Raw genomic sequence first — 20805 nt, forward strand, 5'->3', positions numbered from 1 at the left:
TTTTTTGGTACCGGGGATCGAACTAAGGCCCTTGTGTTTACAAGGCAAATGGCAGAACCACTGAGCTAAATCCCCAGCTAGTTTTGTTTTGTTTTTTGAGGAACTGCCATACTGTCTTCCATAGCAGCTGTACTATTTCATATTCCCATCAGCGAAGCACAGGGCTTCCAGTGTTTGTACATTCTTGTCAACACTTGTTGTATTCTGTTTTTCAGCTAATAGTCTTCCCAGTAGGTGTGACGTGGTATCAAGTTGCCGTTCCGATTTGCATTTCCCTAATGACTAGTGATTTATTTATCTTTGTAAATATATTGCCCTCTCATTCCCTATGCACACAGCCTGGGTAGGAAAGGAATCACTGCCCTTGTTGTTTATACTCGTGAGGTGTACAAGGCTTTTCAATATAAAGGTGTCCGGGAGGGAGGGAGATACCATATGATTGCTGTACAGTCACCTCCATAGACCTGTTTCCAAAGTTTGTGATGTGGAGCAGGTGAAACTATTTTAAATAGAGGCCTTTGGGACTTAAGTAACTGAAACTCCATGGATGAGATTTAACTAAGGCAATCCCACTGTGGGCTGGATTTACCCTGTGTAACCCTCCTTATTTAGGGTGATGCGGAGGCTTGGGTATCTCTCTTCCCAGAGAATAATCATTGTTGTCATCTGCAGCAGAAGCCCCAGTCCATTTTCTTTCCTCTTTCTGGGGAGGAAATCACCTAGATATCTTGCCAAGTACTTGCTTAGGTCTTTGAACCACCTGGCTCTCTAATTTCTTCGCCTGAAACAATATACAAAGCCCTCCTCGTCCCCTCCATGTAGGTTCTTAAGTTGGCAGCTTGGATTGTTGTCAGTAAAGGAAAAAGAAGACTTTACCAAGCTCCTCTTCTGAGCCTGGCACTTTGTTGCCATATGTAGCAGATGAAAGCATGGCTTCTGTCCTCATGAGCACCATAGGACTTATAATGTAACATGTGCCCTTTAATTGTGCTCCACAGTTGAGTGTGCATCAGGGCCTCCTGGGGACTCATTCCAGATCAGACCACTGGGCCTCATCCCCAGAGGTTCTCATTCAGGAGTTTGGGGGCAAGGCTGAGAATTTGGGTTTCTGACAAGTTCCCAGGTAAGGCTGATGTTGCTATCCCTGGGCCACAGTTTGAGAATGATTGTTTCATATCAACCCCATGAAATAGGCATTTTTTCCTGTTTATAGATGTGGAGCTGAGATGTTGCAAGGCTAAATGACTTGCCTCGGGCCTTAAAGACCTTAGATGCCTGTGTCTGGACTTGAACCTAGGAGTGAGGGCATGTGGGGCCCAAAGCATCTTGCTGTTTCCCTTATATCAGGAATGGCAGATGCACGGCAGTAGAACTTCCCTACTCTAGTCTACTCCACGACAGGCAATAGGAATCCCTGATAGCATCCTGAGCCCAGAGGTGGCCTTAGAACCCTGCACACAGCTACCCACAGCTACCCACAGCCACGCTGACCCATCAGTGGGGTCAAAGTTTGTTATCCCTGACCTACAGAGCCTCTCTAAATGGAAAGATTACCAAGAAATCAATCTATTGACAGCTAAAAAAGGACCTCACCTGAGTTCCAGTCTAGCCTGCTTAGAAGGGAAGTAGTGGACTGGGAACTGTGTGACACAGTTTTCCCGAAGTGTGCTGGAACCTCACGAGTCACGCCCTAAAGTCCTAATGCAGCATCTGGGTAACATAGGGCTCTTACCCTGACAAGCTTTAAAATATAGATAAGATTAACAAGGAGAGTTTTTTAAAGCTGCCATATTTTTCTTACCTCATGTCTCCTACCTTGTGCCCTTAAAAATTTTCACTACTTGGTACTAAGTTTGGTGATGGATATAAAATAGTGCTCAGTAAATACTTGCTAAGAGAGGTTAAACATACGAGGTGCCAGAGGGAGTTGTGTCCACACATGACGAAATGCTTTAACCAGTACACAGGAGGAATCGACAAGACTGTACAGAGGGTTAAAACTCTGAATTTGTATAGCTCTTTTGAGCCCCCAAATCATCCACAGATTTATATCCTTTCTGTGTTCTTAAAGAAACAAACTATTGACTAAAAACTCACCAAGCTCAACCAGAGAATAATTTTTTTTTCTACAAGTTGTGAATTGCACCAGGTATTGCCACTGTTGTGTGCCTTGATGTTTGTTTATGTTTTCCAAAGGATGTTCATCGATGTCAGAGCAGAGATTTGCACAGATCGGGAGTCTCCTACTCTACCTGAGTGATCAAAGGAAACTGACTGAATTCAGTGTGATTCTTCTGTCTTCTGAAATAATCTACCTTTACCTTTTACATGTTTCCTCTAGAGCACGCAATGCCTGGCCCTCGTCACCACCACCACCATTGAGTCTACAGTTGTGCGACAGGACAGTCTCTGGTCTCCTTAGGTGTTTGTAAGAAGCCTCAAAGCAAGGCCAAGGAGAAACAATGTTTTTGTCTTGTTTAGAGCCTCTTGCAGCCCTTAGCGAGGCCTATGCATTGTAGATCCTCCATTAATATTCATCATCAAAATAAATTCCTAAATCTTATGAGAATACAAAGCATGGGCGTATGTTGGAGATAAAGAAAGGTTATTCTCAGCACTCTTTGGCCTAGGGCAGCTGATGCCTCACTTGGGCTGTGATGTGATGGCTATTGCTGAGTGGAACTGGGGCATGCTGACTCAAATGAGAAATGGTCATCCTTGGCCAGCTCCCAGAGGCCACAATAAGTTGTTTTGCCTTCTGGGATGTCAAGGATCAAACCCTATGCATGCTCTACCACTAGCTACCTCCCCAACCCTGAAGTAGGTTTTAAAGCCACGTATTAAAAGCAGTTACATAAGTAGGAAACTGGCTGCATCTTCGAAACGACTTAACGTTAGAAACAGAGTCTTCTGTGTAATTGTTTTTGTTAAGTATCAAGGGTAGAGAAATCCAAAATTGATTAATGTTTCTGCTCCATATTGAAAATGGATTGGGTTGGAGCCAGGCTCATGGCCTGCCTCAGTCTTTCTTCTGTCCTGTGTGCCTGTGTGATTTGGGTACGGGCTTTTACTATAGTTTTTGCACTGGGTAGTTCCCCAAGGACAGAGAGGTTCTTTAATATTTAGGTATGTTCTGGAGCTCTTCTGGGGTATGTGTGCAGTGTATCTTTAGAAGATTGCCCAAGGAGAGCCCCAAAGGCACACCCTTCTCTCCCTAGAAGCACAGAGAAGAAAGCTCGCCGGGACCTGTTGAACCCAGTGCTCTCTGGTAGGCAGTGGCTCTGGGTATTTGGGTTAGAGTCTTAGATGATAAAGAGTGTGAAAACCATTTCTGTATTGCATTAGAATATTAATGTCCTTTGGAATTGTTGAGGCGGTTACTTTTGGGGGAAAGCTGTTTTGCCCTGTCCATCGGAGGTGGGAGAAGGAGCACATAGCAGAATTCTGCTGATGTGGGCATTTGCTTAGGGCTGAAGGACTGGGAGGGGCACCAAGGGTGTGCTTCCTTTGTGGTAAAATCCCTAATAGCCCCAGTGTAAGAATGTCCTGTAGGTAGGTGAAGGTTGACGTGACTCATGCTGGCGGTGACCTTTCACGGTTTAGCTGAGAATCTAGGTAAATCAGATTGAGTGAGGGAGGTGGTATGGAACTAGTCAGCCTTTCCATTGCACAGCAGGAGAATGCTGGCCCAGGTACTGGTGGTGTCAGGAGCTGTTGCAGGATGACTTTCACAGCCGCCATCTCTGTTCTGGCCAACAAGTACAGGAAACTCCTTGGGTTGTGCGCCCTCACTTCCAGAACGCTTTATAGTCATCCATAGTGGGTGCATGGATAAACATTTTGAAATTCTATTACAGTGATGATTTTCAGAATTCATGTTAGCACTTTTTGTTTTCAAACAGAAATTACAGAAGACATAGAAAACTGCTCTCTACAAGGTTAGTGAAATCCTGTCCTCTTCTCCCCACTTAAATCTTGAAAAGAGAAAATAGACGAGCTGTAGTGATTACTTCCTACAAAGAGAAGTGTAACTATGGGGTCCCAGTTATTTTTTATTAGGGGCAGCCTGGTATAGTGTGAGCAGCAGTCTGTGTGAAATGGAAACAATTCTGAGCCACGGGGATTGGAGCAGCTCTTGCCAGGCACCAGCCCATGGGGGGTGATAGCCAGTTTTCTTTCCTGTGTGAATTAGAGAAACACTGAATCTTGTCATTGTTGCTGACTCTCCCACCAGCAGGGGACTAACTTCTCCTGGGAGAAGCTGGATCAGTGAGGAATACGTTTTTCTCTTTAAGCTTTCAGTCCCCACTACCTACTACCAAGAGAACCTGACCCTCGAGTAGCTTCACTTAAATATAGGGGCCAGAATGAGTCCTGGCACAGAGTGAAAGACAGTGGGGGGGATCTTGAATGGGTCCAGAAAGGAGTGGCTGGATAACCTGCCTGGGGGCTGAGCCTCCCATGTGACATTAAGGTTGTGCAAGAATTGGGCAACATTTGGCCAGGGTGGAGAGGCCTTGGCAAAGGCATTTGCACTCCTAATAGATCCTTATCTCCTCCATAGGGAAAAACAAGTATTAAAAGATCTGCACAGTATCTAAGGAGGAGGAATTTGATTGCCTTACTGGCCTAGCATAATTCGTTTGTACTTTCTTAGAGTTATAGTCAGGATCCCAGAAGATTACAGAAGACACCTTCATTCCTGCCCATAGAAGCTGAGTTGGGGGCAAGACAGGAGTAAGACAGACAGACAGATGTTCAGTCAAATCAGGAGACAGTCTATACTACGATATGAAAATGGAGGGCAAGGTTCTAGGTTCTCAAGAGAAAGAGCTGGAGAGTGTTGGGAAGCAAGCAGGCTCTGGAGACAGCCTGCCTGGGCTCAGGTCCTGGACCTGCGTCTTAACTATGGAATCTTAAAAAAGTAATTTAAACACTCTGTACCCTGTTTCTTGAACTGCAAAATGGGATTCATTGTATACCTACATCAGAGGGTAACAGTTTCATTCTCAGAAAGGCTGGTCTTAGCTCCAAGGCAAGAACAGAAGGGCTATATTCTTGAGTTAGTTCCTGTACTTATATCATCCAGGTCTCAGTTTCCTCACCTGTACAGTGAAGGGATTAGACTGGATAAATGCTAACACTTTGTTTATTCTAAAATGGTGCAATTCCATGCTTGAGTATATATTAAATGCTTGCCATATGCCCCAGGGATGTGCTGGGCATGGTGGTAAAGTGAAAAAAAAATAGAATATGTAGTCCCTGCCCTGGAGGAGCTGTAGTCTACATGAGGAAAGGACATTAGTATTTGGGAGGGCATTAGAAAATTAGAGAATACTGGCAATCAAAAGTATGGTGATATGAGTCATAAAAAATAGGAATAGAGTTTAGAGTGGACCAGAGTATTCAGGAGATTTGACAGCAGCCATACAACCTTTAGAGCTACAAAAAAACTTGAGAGTCCACACTTGTTCACTAAATCCAGGAATTCTGAAGCTTGGAATGTTGGTGTTAATATTAAGTTAAAGGTGAACTGTAGAAAAATATCATCCACCTATGCAGGATTTAGGCAGAACAAAGTTTATAAAATTCCTTGCCCACCCGTAGTACAAACTAAAACTATAAAGACAGTAAAATTGTTTTTCCATGTATTCTTGAATAATAATTCCATTAAATATGGTGTCTGGTGCAAAACACACACACACACACACACACACACACACACACGCACACACACACACGCCAGTGACTGGGAAATCCAATTCAGTGCATTATTGGTCCTTCACAGGTCTGGACAGCCTGATGTTCTCAGCCTCAACTCTAGGGGGCAGCACACAGACCTTGTACAGTCTTCCTGGCCACAATTGTCTCACACCTCCTGAGCCAGCCCTCTATTAAAGATGAATGCTTCTGTTTCATAAGTTTCCCCCTTCCTTGGGCGGCTACAGCAGTGTCTGGATTTAGATTTAGAGGAAATTTGGCAACAGCCTCAGATTTCTCCCACAGTCTGATTTCCCTGGTTCTTCAGCGTCCGTGTGCGTGTTGGTTTACACAGGTGACAAGAGACTTACCACATGGTATAAAAGGGGTAAAAAGTGTAGACAGTAGATATGGTCGTCCCAGCTGGGGAATTGGAAAGGGTGGCCATGAGCTTGAGCAGGCCTTGAAGAATGCGCGGAGGCTACAATGGCAGACAGAGGGGAGGAGCGTCACTCACTGCCCTTGCCCTTATCACTGCCCTCTAACTACCTCTCACCAGCCACACATGGGAGGTGACAGGTCCTCGTAGATCTGGTACTTTATTCTGGGAGAGGAAATGAGGTGGCCATGACAGATGAGATACAAGAACTCCTTGGTTTCAACCAGTCCCTGAGAATTGCCATTTATCACCCCAGCAGTGCAGGCTGGGCTGGGCTGGGCTTGATAGGACAGTTCATGGCATCCTGGCTTCAGAGCATTCTGCTGAGCTTCCCTTCTAGTACCCAACCCAGAAATTCCGATGAGACCTCTCACTACAGGGTATTTATATATGATGGCACAAGTATATGACATATTTGCCTTAACCCCCTCCTTCACAAAGGCACCCCCACAGTAAGGAGCAGAGTCATGGTGGCTCAGAAAGGTGAAAGGGCCAATGAGTTGCCGTTACAGAACTTTGGAAAAAATCTGAGATGAAAACATTCAGAACGTGAATCTGCCTTCCAGGCTCTTTCTCTCCCAGTTTTTACCCTTACCTCGTTGCCTTTTTTCTCCTCCTTTTTATTAATAAAAAGTTATTTTTCCCCAAATAAGAAGGATGGACTCAGACTGTGCAACCTCCAAATGTATGAAATAAACATTATTGTTAATGAGCCTCTGGGAAAGTCCTAACCTTTGAACTCGGCCAAGGATTATGGAAGGAAGAAAAAGCCTTAGGAACTTGATAGAGTGTTAGAGCTTCCTGGATTTTAAAAAGCAGGGTTATGTATTTCTTTTCCTTAATAAGGACAGTTCCAGAAACCTTCTGGATGATTAGGCCATGTCTGAAAGTGGAGACCTAGGATTAGTTACTGACCCTGGTTTAGGGATTGTTGTGTGGGTGCTAAGCAACAACAGAGTAGGAGACTTGCTGTTTCTAGAATGTTCTTATTCCCCAGGGGCTCAGCCCCTTCTCTGATGATCCCTGCAAGGCAGGAGAGGAACACAAAGGCTATCCTAGTTTGACGTAAGGAGAGACCAAAAAAGAAAGATGGTCAAGAGAATCTGGCAGCTGAAAGTTAAGGCGTTCTCCCACTAAGACAAGCTTGGGTTTTTGTTTTTGTTTTCTAGAGACCTTGCCTCCTCATCACCTTATCCTCATCTCTGTATTAAGTTACAAAAAGCCACTTTCTTAAAGAGAGAATCACCCTGCCAGTCAGTGCAGCCTCTGCCTGCCTCTATGGGATATTACCCATTTTAATTTCCCCAGCTGCCTCCCTGCAGCCAAGAAGTTCACCTATAGGAATGGAGATGAATCATTCACAGGATGATTTAACTTCAGCTAAGAATGTGTAATTGTAGCTGCCAAACACATTCTGATCAAGGTCCTAGAACATTTACATCCTGTGTTTGTTGCAACACGAAGAAGCATCAGTAATATTTTGTTTCCCCTTTCGTGTAACTTTCTCTCCAAGTTTCCATTTTAATGCTCTTAATCATGGCAGAATGCAATAAACTTTTCTTCCCCCGTCTCCTCTCCCTCAATGGCCTGAGCGTCATCAGCACCATTATTCCGGTACGGCTCTGGGATAAAAGAAACGTGGATGACTACTTCACGGATAGCGCTTTGTGGCCCATGCTGCTCTCCCTTATCCCTCAGTCTCTGCACACCGGCCTAGGCACGTGAGGTTGCCTCATGTGCAGCGCCTACACTGAAACAATCCCATACACAGAGCCTCCCTTTGCTCAGTACCTATTTAGCGTAGTTTGTGTTTTAAAGCAAGCCAGCCCTGTAAAGAGTAGGTTCCCTGGTGGCTTGGAGGTTTGTCAGAGATTCTCTGGAGCTGGCAACTGAGTTGTGACCTCAGAAGTCTTGGCTCTGGCAAGGCAAGGTCTTTGCGCTAAAACAGGCTCAGTGCCTGTGGAGATAATCTCCTCTTGTAATATCCACACAATCATCTCATTGTCGAAGCACAAGGAATGCAAAAACAAGAATTGCCAACAATAGGGTTGCCCACAGTTCAGCTAACCGGGCATCTGTTTGTGGTGGAGGGGCACCTTAGGACACCTCAGGAGGGAGGGTCCCAATAATTGTCCTGGAGGTCAGCCAGACAGCAAAGGCTTATGCCCCTAACCTGACCCTCACCAGGCCCGAGTATGCCCTGTCTTTTTGGGGCTGCCTCACCACCCCTGGCCAAGACTCCTTTTTCTTAAAAATCCCAACTGAGAAAGCCTCCAGGGGCCTGTTTTCCTCCCCACTGGACTATGGCATCCTTTTTACTCTGAGTTCTGCAGCAGTAGCAGCAGTAGCTTCAGCACACTTGAGTGCCTGGTGCTCATTGGGCGCAGCTCTAAGTATTTATCTCTCCCTGAGCTTACTGGGCAGGGACTTGGAGAGTAATCCTTTTATGGGACACTGGGCCCTGTAAAAACTTCATAACTTGCCCCAGGTCCCAAGGTCAGTACCTGAGTCCTGAAGGTGGTCCATCTGCACTGGCCTGGCTTGCTTATCTGGCTCCCCACACTTGTCAGCTCCTTGATAGCAGTGACCCATGTTCTCTCTCAAGGACCTGGCACATGGTAGACACCCAATAAAAGTTCAATAATGAAAGATTGGGCTAGCTGTATAGCTTAGTGGTAGAGGGCTTGCCTGGCACACAAGAGGCCCTGGGTTCCAAACAAGAAAGCTGAAGCTCACCAATCATAAATACCACATGGGATTTAAACTCCAATGAGCCAGACTTCTTAACAACAACAACAAAAAGTTTCTAGAATGTTCTTATTCCCCAGGGACTCAGCCCTTTCTTTGATGATCTGCAAGGCTAAAACAAATGCTAAAATGCAAAGGAGGTGTATTTGCTTTCTTTTTAGCCAGGTAAGGGTCCTTTTCAAAACTTTGTTGCTTCAGAACTTTTTTCCATTAAAAAAAACAACAACAACAACAACAACTTTCTTCTGGGCAACGGAAAGCTGTGGGGTTTGGCAGGCTGCCCGAGGGAAAAGGCAGTGTGTTGGTCAGAATCTCAGCGGCCATTAGAAGTCACTCCAATGAAACCAAGGCTGACATTTTAAAAATAATTAAGGGAAACAGGCAGGAAAACAGAGAAGAGTATTTCTTAGTTGGTTCCAGGAGAAGCGAACTTTCTCCTTCTATCCAGTGGCAGCAGGATTGGAGTTTCCTGGATGCAGCAGAGAGAACCTAAGTGAACTCCTGGGGTTGCAGAGCTCCTCCAACCCCCAGTACTCAGGGTCACCTTACAAATGGTTCTGCCTCTGAGGCCTCAGGGACTTCTGGCTGGTTTCTTCCCCTGGCTTACTTTAAAGTCTTTCTCTACTGCTGACTCATAGGTGACTTATTGCTTTCTATACAGTACAATTAGCTGTGCTCCTGCCTGGATGTTGTACAATTGTTTATCTCCTGGGCAGAGCTGAGCATGCAGGCAGTCGGCCACTGTGCAACCAGTGGTCCCTTCCTGAGCTGTCAGGGCCGTGGACATCACAAGCCAAGCCCAGACATCTGTCGCTGCTCCTGAGGCCCTGGAAGGAGGTGCCAGGAGTTCCAGCCAGCCAGGGACAGGCTAAAGTGCCAAGCCTTTCCACCAGAATCTCTTGAAAAGTGTGGCGAGCTCCCTGTCACCTGTCAGCATGAAAGGGCAGACCTGGTGTTTCACAGAAAAAAATACCCACTTGTTTTCTCTTTGACTGCTGGGCTGGCTAATGATGTAAAAATGACATTATCTCTAATAAAAGTGATTTGCAGAGATCACTGACAGCCTCAGCAACAGAGAATTGCCATTAGCAGGTGAGCCAGATAAGAGAAGCAGCTGGGCTCTGTCAACCCCCTCCCCACCCCCACCCTGTGTGGGGTATGTGATGGGTCTGCTGTGAATCGAAGGTAGGGGGAGATTTATAAAATCTAGACTAATGGAGAATGCGTAATCCAAACTGTAGGTTATTAGGACCACTTGCTGACTTTTTTTTTTTGCCAGTCTGACCTTTATATTTTTTATTTTTACTAGTACATGTTTGCAGTACAGAATGATTGTATGCACGTAACATATTTGAATTCCCTTTAGGATTGTCATTTGGTTTTAAATTTGTTTGGGTTTTATTCCTTGGATTTCGTGTTCAGCAACTTGTTTGTTTGTCTGTCTGCTTTGTGGCCAGGTGGCAGTGAGAAGAAGCTTGTCCTCTTTTCTCACCTCCCTATTACATCATGAAAGGAGTGGAGCCCTGGCCAGAAACCAACTCGAAGAAGGTCATCTACATGTGTGATGCAAAGGCTCTCGGTGATGGGTGGCACTGGGCAATAGGTAGTCCTGTTATGTCAAGGAGGTGGGTCCAAGCCCAAGCCTCCTGTGCCTCTTGGGGAAGGGGGATAGGGCTGCCCCTGTATCATCAGGGACTGACTGGCGGCCGGCTCACTGAACACGCTCGATATGGACAGCAGGTCCAGCAGCCCCTTCTGCATGAAAGCACCCTTAGGATACGAGGATCTGTTCCCCAAGGACAGTGGAGAGTTGTGGAGTGTTAAGTAACCAGGTGATACATGCAGCCACCACAGTTCTTCACTGTTAATCACTTCGTACTAGGAAGCACCAAAGTATTAAAACCCTGCGAGACTGCTCCCATGTCTGAGGAGGGTAGTTGGCCTAATCCTCCCTGCAGCTGGAAAGCTATATGACACTGTTGTTGGGATGAGGTTCTGTAATCCCTCAGCTTGCCATTTTGCTCGTGTCCTCAGAGGAAACCCTTACGATAAGGAACCACAAGGTGCTGGCTCAGATCACTTCTCTCAGTGTTTGGGGCAAGGGTGCAAGGCACACCCCAGCCTCGGTGAAGTGGCCAGAAGAGGCCTATGTTGACCCTCAAAAGAGAAGGTTTGGAAGGTTGGAAAAGAAACAGCATTCCAGGTAGAGCAAAGAAACTAGAGACCCAGCTGAGTGGCAGAAAAGGGTGTAGGGCATGGGGTGGAACTGCGCCCCGAGGCCTGGCTAGAGAGCAAAGTCAGGGCTGGCAGAGGAGCATGCTGAACTCGGCAGCTCGTGGGGCAGTAGGGAGCCATTTCCAGTTTTAAACAGAGAGTGTTCCACTGGACATGGTTTGGGGGAAGGACCTGCGGGTTAGTGAGCTGTTCTTTTCCCTGAGGCCCTTATTGTAATTACATCCTTCTTGGTCAGTGGTGGAGGAGGTGAGGGATGAGGAAGAAGAGTTGGAAGAGAGCAGCTCCCATTTGTGGAAACAAATAAAACCTCCCTGGAGCCTGAGGAAATACGCACCATGGGTAAAGTTTGCTGTTCATTCCATGGGTAACACTGTGACTTGCTGTTCAGCAGAGTGCTTTGCTGAGGTCTCTGTGGACTGAACTGGGCTCTAGTCTGTGGCAACCCACGAGTTAATTTAGAGCTTTTAACAAAGATACTCATTTTCCCTGGCTTTGGTGCCAAATAAAGTGTGACCAAGTGTGGGGGGTAGACCAGGGGTGGAGGCCGACCAGCCTGTCTGCTTGGCACCTCAGAGAAGCTTAGAAGTGCCTTCTCCCACTCTTACTGCTGTGCAGCTTTCTCCTGAGCGCTAGCACCTGTTGTCTCTCTAGCTTTGTCTTTATCCTCTGTTCTGTTCTCCTGATTGTCTCCCTATATCCTGCTCCTCTTTCAAATCCCCCATTGGACAGGGAGCTCTGCCCTGTCTTCCCCAGCCTCTCCGTCTTTCCTTTCTACCTCTTATGGCTCTGCTTGACTAGCAGGCCAGGCCCTCAGGACTTAACCTCTCACTTCTCTGTGAGCTCCCTGAGGGCAGAAATAGTTATTCCACATGTCATTCTGCTGCTCACGGCCACAGCACATGAAGAGGGAATCATATTTGTTGAATGAGTGGAGTGGAAAAGCTATGCTGGAGGGAAAACACAATTCTATTTGCCAAATTGCCCAGCGTTATCATTTGATTTGGGGGAAGACTTTCAACATTTCCTGGCTTTTGATGACTTCTCTGCAATGGAATGGAGTCAGCCTTCCTCAGTGTTCAGAGACATCATCTCATCAGAGGATGAGAGGGGCAGATTCAGGAGAAAGCAAGTGTTTACACTGCACCGTGACCGTGAATCAGACCCTACCACGCCCTGCATGTGACCATATAAATAGGCTCCAAATCGGAGGTCCTATATAGGACACCCAGGAGGGATTCTCCACCAGCAGATTCCTCCTCCTTTTCTCTTTTCTTCATGGCTTTCTTTTTATATTTTTAGTTGGGCAGCAAGAAAGGGTTATAGGTTGAGGGTAGAAGGGCAAGAGTTCTTGTGCTTTTTTCCCCCCTCCTGCCTTACTGTTTTGAAATACTTAAAATACCAGGCACCAGAAGTTCTGGCATTGGGTTGGGATTAATAGGGCAGAGCCTAGGATATTTCAGCATTAACATGTGATTAAGCATCAGTCCTCATTAAAAGACCAAAGAAATACGATTTTCTTTGAAATCAAAGTATCTGAAATAAGAAAGAACTGCACTTAAAAATCACGTTCTGTACTGGAAGAGTTCTCTTTGATAACAATTTCATCCAGTTAGGACTTTTCCCCTCCTTACCCAGAATGTCTGACGACACTGCCAGGGGAATTTCTGCCCCCTCCTTCCTGAATATACCCGGCACTGGCCCCTGCAGAAGCCCAGCTCTGTTTTCTCATGACACAGGGATTATTTTTGGCACTCCACATATTTTCTCTAATGTTATTACTACCTCTCCCGACCCTTCTTGGTTGCCTTTTGAGGAGCAATCGGGTTTTGGCAACCCCATGTAAATCAGAAGGTTAATTTTAGTTCAGCTGGTGAAGCCCATGGGGTGGCCAGGAGCAGGGGGTGGCTTCTTTCGCGCCTCCATAGTGCCCCACCTCCACCCTAGAAGAAGAGGCCCTCCCGTCCCTGCTCATAAAAGAGCTTGCTTTCCCTGGCTCTGTGCTCACCATTCATCCCCTGGCGGCAGCAGGATTGAGGATGTGGCTATCCAGAGGTGACGCTGGGGGCTGCACCTCAGGGCTGGCATCTTAATGACTTGATTTGGCGGCTGTTAGAAGAGCCCCATTCAGAGTGAGCTCACTCCCTCCACAGTTGGCTCACTCAGCCTCTGTCCATAGAGTTCTCTTGTTCACGCTGCAGGAGGAAATGGAGATTTCCAAGTGGGAGGCAGCCTTCCAGATGCTTTAACTCTTCACTGAAAGGAAGAGTAGCCACGATGAGTGACACAAAACCTAAACTGGCTCAGCTGCAGACCCAAGAGCGAATGGGGCCCATGGCTAGGGCTAGGGCTAGAGGCCAAGGCAGCTGGGATCACTTTCTCTTAGCTCCCAGAGATGAGAAGGTGAGTAAAGAGCCCACTGGAGTTGTCCTTATGATCGATTAGCAGATATTTACCCAGTTTGTCTGCCCAGGCCTAATGTCTTTCAAAGGACACATACAGATAGTCTGTGCCCCTGCAGTCCATACAGCAGGAGGGCAATTTGCACAGAAAAGCCAGCAAGACAGGGCAGACTTTAATAGGGGAAGTGAATCATGTGGGCAGGATGTACCCTGGAGAAGGGAGCTGGAGGCGGGTGAAGAGTGGGAGAGGTAGATTTTTAAGAAATAGGTAGGGATGGGATGATGGAGGTGAGGAAACAGACATTAAAGTTGGGCTTAGTGAAGTTCTATAGAGAAATGAATCCTGAGAATAGGAGTCTTCCCAGCAAAAGGGAAGATTGAACTTGTTGGACTTGAGGTGCCTTTGGATACTGATAGCATCAGGGTAGCACTTTACACTGCCATGGCCACCTGGCCACATCTCCATCAGAATTTCATTCTCTGGGTCTCTTTTGACTCAAAGTATGAGATTTCAGACCAGGCAGCATCAGCACCACCCAGGAGGCTGTGGAAATACAGAGCGCTGGGTCCTAACCCAGACCTCCTGAATCACCCTGCACTGGGACAGGGTGTCTGGTGATCTGGGTGCACAGTAGGGTTGAGACATACTGCTCTGTGTGATCCACATATGATTCTCAAAAGCTTTAGTGCACACCCCAGATTTTATTCAAAGGGTCATTAATACACCTGTACACACACACGCACACATACACCCCTATGAGTGTTTCTGTGCCAATGAATCTACCCAGGTGGAAACCTTATCCTAATGAAGGTTGGACTAGAACTCCTAGGAAAGATCTGTACCTGTGAGTAGCTCTGAGGAATGTGCAGAACAGAGATTAAAGTAGATATCATCCATTGTCTCCAGTTTGCATCATTTATGCTTTAGAAAACACCAAAACAATAGGCTGGGGTCCCTTCCCAGAAGAACAGGAGGTCCACGGTGTGAAGTAAAGGCAGACTACACTGGGCTACCTGAGCAGGGCACCATCTCTGAAGTGAGATGTGGAGAAGTCGGTGTAGACTTGTGGGAGAGTGTACCTTGGATGGCCAAGCTGCCCCCCATGTGGGCGCTGTTTTCTTTATCCTACTGCTGTGTAGTTTCTCCATTGATTTGCTTAGCTGAAAGCACTGCTGTAGAAAGGGCTGGCTGCACATGCCAGTGATTTGAGCCAAACCACAGATTGTCCTGCGGGATGCTGTGAGACCCAAAGGAAGAACGCTGCTAGTGAGCAGACACCCCGAGGAAAACCCTTCAATCTGACCTGGTAAGAGCTTGAGTGTAGGACTCCTGTGAGCTCAGAGAAGTGGCCCCAAGACAGAGTCTCCCAAGAAAAAACTACGTTACCTATGGTGTCCGTGTGCTATGCTAGCCAAGCAAGCAAGCACTTGCATTTCCTTTTTAGTTTAAATTTTAAAGACGGACATCTCCAAGCAAAAGAAAACACTCTGTCTAGGGCCAGTTTGCCCTTTGAAGAGCTGGTGTAGGACAAGGTGGTGGCTGGGTTTTCCCTCTATTTTGCTCCCTAGACCCTAAGGTTATATTGCCAAAGGCTCATCAAATTTAGTGCCCTTAGAGGGCTTCACCCTCATTTGCCCAGCTCAGGGAAGACTGGGAACCTGCAGGAGGGGCGGCTTGTTTATTGGCATGTGGGGGAAAGTTGCCCACTTACAAAGGAAAGTGTTCTATACAGGGTCGAATGATACGGGTATGAGTGTTGAGGTCTGGCTCCGTCACTGGGCAAGTTCTGGGCGTACACTGACATCCTTTGGGGGCTACTGCTTCCTGGATCATGTGGAATGAGGCCGTACTTACCTCTCAGGATTAGCCTGCAGCAGCAGGATAAGAATTATTTGTTAACAGAAAAGAATTGCTTATGAGTATTTGCTAGCTGGAGCAGTAGCAGCGGCATCTCGACTTGTTGAAAGCTTATTGGTCCCTGAGCTGAAGTCTACATGGGATCTAAGGGTCTGTAGTGGTATCAGGGGCCAGAAAAATGCCCCTGCTACTGAGTGCTTTCTCTAATTTTATGGGTGAAGGTGCCATCAAATCCTCTCTAGCCATTATTGCCCTGGGTATGGAGGGGGTGAAGAAGATGGAAAGAACACTGGTTTTATGTTGGAGGAGGAGATCCCACTGGCCACTGGGGTGATCATCTTCTCAGGACTGGATTAGGGTCAGGCGGCCTGCAATTTCACCACAGTTGGTCCTGTCTTCTGATGTACTAATCTGGATACAAGGAAAAGAAGAAGCCCCAGGAGCTGATGTCTAGACAAGGAAAACAGGCTGAGCCCAGGCCCAAGAGAGTGTGCATTCTGGGTTTTTTTCCTTCTGCTGCCTGCCTCTGCAGCCCCTTGTCCCAGCCTCTGTGTTTGGTAACAGTGGCCGAGGTCCTGAGGGTGCTGATGTGGCCAAATCCATGTGCTCAACTTTCACAGGGGCTCGCTGTGAGGTTGCTGTGGAGACCTGACAGGAAGATCGATATGTGTCATTTTTAATCATAAAAATAAATTAGCAATACCTGAAACAAAGATAGTCATCACAGTGTTATTTATAACAGCTAAAAATTCAGAAACCATAACTGAACAACAGAAAGAAAATAGTAAAATGGCTTGTGATACACTCACATAATATAATATTGCTGGCTGTTATGGATATATCAAAAAAATTCTTACTAGTGTGATATGATGTTAACTAAAAAGCATGAAGTACAAAATCCATAAATCCAGTGAGATTACTTTCTTTATATCTTTCTGTATTTTTGAAGCTTCTTGTACCAACTATGCACTATGCTTACTCTACCAAGCATTTTTTTTTACCTGGTACCGGGGAGCAAGGTGCCACTAAACTAAATCCCCGGCCCCACCAAGCATTTTTTTAAAAAGAAAAAAGTCTGTTAGGAAAAACTAAGTTATAAGAGACATATAATGAAGGTTTTTTTTTTCCAATTTTGCTGCATCTCTAGCATTGACTGGCAATAGGGCCCTTTGTTTACGTGTCCTTGAAAAAAAAATCCTATCTCGGGACTTTTCTCCCATTTCCACATATTTTTGTTGCCTCTTTAAGCCTCAGTTCCCCCATCTCTAAAATGGGAATAATGGTGGCTGCTGCTTCTGTGTGAGATTTATAGATTTACTGCTTCACTTATAAAGTACTTTATAAGCTGCAGTGTGTAGCACAAATGCGAAGTGGTCTTACAATGTCAAAGAGAGCTCTACAGTCTTATTCTGCTATAACACATTACCATCACCTGAGGACTTATGATTAGCAGAGATTTAGTGAGCCCTTTTCCGGAGATCGGGGCAGGCCAATATCAAGCCCCCACAATTGGCTGAAGCGGGCCCACCTCCTGCTCCGCAGAATAGAACTTTCTGTCTTACGACATGGTGGAAGGATCTTGCTTGGGCCTCTTGTATGAGGACTCCACCTTCATGCTTTAGTCATGTTTCAAAGGCCCCACTTTCAAATACCATCACACTGAGTGTGAGGATTTCAACAAGTGAATTTGAGGGATGGGGACATAAACATTCAGACCAGAACACACTATGGGGCTTGAGCTTGTGGAGCTAGCTCAGTACAGGGACAGTTTTTCATGGCTACTCTTGTCCACTCCCAGCTTTCGCAGCAGGGCTGGGGACACTCCATGTGTCCTTAGATGATGTAAGGAGCAGGGTGTCTAGAGCCCCAGATGGGCTGTGTGGTAATCGAATCTGCTGCTTTCTTCTCTCAGGTGCCTGGAGCAGAGGAGGCCAGCAGATAAGCATCTCCGGTCAGCCTCAAGCAGAATTGACCATTAGTGGGCCAGCTGGGGAAGCCCTGAAGTTGCTGTCAGCTGTGAATGCAGTCCAGGCCCCCTGCCTGAGGGCCAGTGACCCCAGAGTGGCTCAGCCCAGAGGAGGAGGTGTGGGAGGTTGGGGTGTGAGACACTTTCCAGGACTCTCCCTTCAGGGGAGAGGCGGTGGAAGCATCCACCCAGACTTTGGCTACTCCAGCCTCATGTCTTCCTCCTCCTTTTCCCTCTTTTAGGACATTTCACATACTAGTTAGTCTGTATTGTTAGTCTTCTCTTTCAGGACAGAGACCGCACCTCTCACAAAAGAAGTGTGTATTTAAGTATATTGGTACTTTTTTTTCCTTTGTCCTGATCTGTCTTACATGCCCAGTTCCTCAGTTTGCCACTTTAATGTCTTCTTTGACCGGCTACAGCCTTTTCCTGCTCTATATGATAGGTGCCCCTACTAATCACTACTGCCTTTGGACAAACATCAGGAAGTTCCCAGAAAGCCCTGAAACACTGCCTCCGATTGAAGCATTTTTGCCACCCTTTCAGATTGCCCCAGAGCCAAGACTGATCTTTTGAATGCCATCAGTTGTGGCAAAATCTTATCATTTGGAGGCACCTTTTATTTCCAGCAACTACAAGCCATCCACAGCCTCTTCTGGTGATAAAGATGGGCAAACTGAAGAAGAGTGGGACTTAAATGAATGTGCCATGAGGTGGTGTGACTGATGTGTGTGTGTGTGTGTGTTTCTGAAATTAATTCTGAAGAGACCTCCCAACATACTTAGAGCAAATGACTACCCCTCCAAATAAAGGTCTAGCTTTCTCCCCAAGTGACTACTACAAAAGGTAGCCACTTTTTACATGGTACCCAGTTCCAGACTCTGTCTTATTATTTTTACCTCCCTGTTTATAGCCTTTGCATCTGATAAAGTAAAGATTCTTCTAGCACCTAGATAAAATACCCATTTGGTTTTTGATGGTGATATCAAATTTGCAGGACCTGATGAATGTGGACACAGTGTTGGCAGAGGAAAAGGGTGTGGTCAGGTGTCAGAAGTAGACCTGGGTCTCAGTCCTTCATAGGCATGTGACAACAGGCCCAGAAATCCTGGTTATATATAAGTCCTGTGGGTAATCCTGATGCCAGCTAAAATTGAAAGCCACTGTTCTTCAAAAATGGAACCAATGACACCACATTGGTTAAGTAAGGATCAAAAAATTATTTAGGATAAGCACCCTGTCCCCCTATGCTATAAATGTCAGTTTTCTTTTCTTCCTACATCTTTGAGAAAAAAAGTAACATTTCTGTTTGCATCTCCAAAGACATTTAACTCCAGATTCCACCAAACAAAAACCCCAAATCACTGACCAACCAACAAAAACAACAAAAAAGCTTTAAAACTGACTGATAAGAAATGGTGGTTCTCAACACTGGCTACACCTGTACACTACCACTGCCAGGTCACATCCCAGACCTGACGAATCAGCATCACTGGCAGGAGGACTGGTACATCAGATTTGCTTATTGTGTTTTGTTTTGTTTCGTTTTTGAGGCAGCATCTCACTGCGTTGTGGAAGCTGGTCTCAAATTCATTGTTCTGCCCTATCCCTCCAAATACTATACTGGGGTTATAGGTGGGCACCATGATGGCTGGCCCAGGGCTCAGATTTTTAAGATCCTCTGGTGACTCCAGGAAGCAGCAGGACTGAGACCCATGGGCCTTTCCTCTACTCTGAACTGTGAGACTGACTGGTATGTGTGCAGACAGCAACTCTTGTTGATCTCTGGGTTCTGAATCCAGTGTTTCTCCCACTAGGCAGTCCCTGTGCAGCAGCTGCACAGCCTCCTTGAAGAGATGCTGGATCTTCCCAATTGCATTTGACCTTTATTTCCTCTGCCCTCAGCCTGCTGTGAGTTGGCATATGCTTAGAGTTTCACCACCTCCCAATAGACTGCTCAAAGCTGACTAAAGTAGGTTCAGTCCTCTCCCTGACCTACTGGAATCCATTCTACTTCTAAGCCATTTAACCTTCTCTAAGCTACTATGCTTACCCTTTTGAAACCCTGATTGCCACAGTCATTATATTTGCGTCCCGGTCACGCTAAAGGCCAGGAGTCTATGGCTAATTATCAGCCAGCCTCTGTGGTGCAGCAGGTGACATCTGGGGTCCCTCCAGGCTCTGTTCACCTGAGGTCAGAAGCTAGGACCATCTTGAACAAGAATGGATTGCAGTGGATTAGTGATTTAAGCAGGGTTCCACAAGCCATGCTTGGAACAATAGCCCAAGAGTCACACGAGAAATGAAGTTTGTTCTGGCTGAGTTGTAGTATCTACAGTTAACCTTTCATAGCCTCAGGGTCCATATCCTTTGATTCAACCAACCATGAGTCAGAAAAGGGGGAGGTATCTATACTGTATGAGTACAGTTATTTTTTCCTGTTGTTCTCCAAACAATATAACAACTATTTACATAGCATTCGCATTGTAGTCAGCGTTATAAAAATCTAGAGATGATTGAAAAAATATACAGGAGGGTGTGTGTAGTTCCTATGCAAATACTATGCTGTTCTATATAAAGGACTTGAGTGTCTATAGATTTTGGTATCTAAGCGGGGAGGTAGAAGTTCTAGAACCAATCCTTTGGCCACACTGAGGGGTGGCTCTACCTGCTGATGTTTTTGGACAGTTAGTTTTATCTTTTGACTAGCCGCTTGTTCTTGAAGTGGCTGCTTCCTTTAGTGAGGATCCGGTGTTTCAGAACTTTGTGAATTTCTGATTTGGGGAGAATAAGTATAAATGTGTGCATATTAAAAGGCCAACAAACATTTAAAAACTGCCTGTCCAGCTAGAGTGTGGTGAGATCTGGGTGAGATACTGCGGCAGAGTTGCTTCTCTGGAGCCCCAGAAGTCACAGCTAACAACACCCACTGAACAGCCCTGCAGTGACAGGACCATCCGCCAACTCCTGTGGCACAGATGCCTCGTTTCCCCTCACACCCCATTTGAACACAGATGTTGGTCCCTAATCCTACTCCTAAAGTGCTAGGTCTTTTGCCTGGGGGCTCACTGAAACACTGAGCTACCCCACTCTAAGGAGTCTTTGTCCTGGATCTTTTCCAAAGCTTACCCACCTCTTCTTCCCATGGTATGGATGAGCATCAGATTTGTGGCAAAAAATACTGTATCTAACCTAGCATTGGGCCTGTCCCACTTGTATAATAACTAGTTTCTTTGCTGCCAATAAAAAGGCCTTTGATTCTGGCCCAGAAAGAACTGTGTTAGAGACACCTTTTGGCAGATTACTGAACCTATCTAATTTTTACATACTCATCTATTAAATTCAGACCTAAGCAGTATCTCTTAGATGTTATTTATCTTTTTTAGATTCTTCTGAAATCCTGCCTCCCTGAGGAACCTTCCCTGCCCTGTGTGAGGCACCAGCATGTGAACCTCCTATT

General features: G+C 46.1%; 1 protein-coding gene across 2 annotated transcripts in view; it reads left to right on the forward strand.

Annotated features, from left to right (window-relative positions):
• Positions 1-20805, forward strand: part of Epas1 (endothelial PAS domain protein 1) — an 80751-nt gene that overhangs the window by 19409 nt on the left and 40537 nt on the right. Inside the window, exon 2 of one of the 2 annotated variants that reach the window (XM_010615775.3) lies at positions 3903-3938. The exons of the other annotated variant lie outside the window; for it this stretch is intronic. Coding sequence (XP_010614077.1) covers positions 3903-3938 — 36 coding nt within the window. The remainder of the gene's footprint in view (positions 1-3902; positions 3939-20805) is intronic. 2 annotated transcript variants of the gene reach the window in all.

The sequence above is a fragment of the Fukomys damarensis genome, unplaced genomic scaffold (assembly GCF_012274545.1).
Source record: "Fukomys damarensis isolate Sample0158 unplaced genomic scaffold, DMR_v1.0_HiC HiC_scaffold_2, whole genome shotgun sequence".
NCBI classification, from domain to species: Eukaryota; Metazoa; Chordata; class Mammalia; order Rodentia; family Bathyergidae; genus Fukomys; species Fukomys damarensis.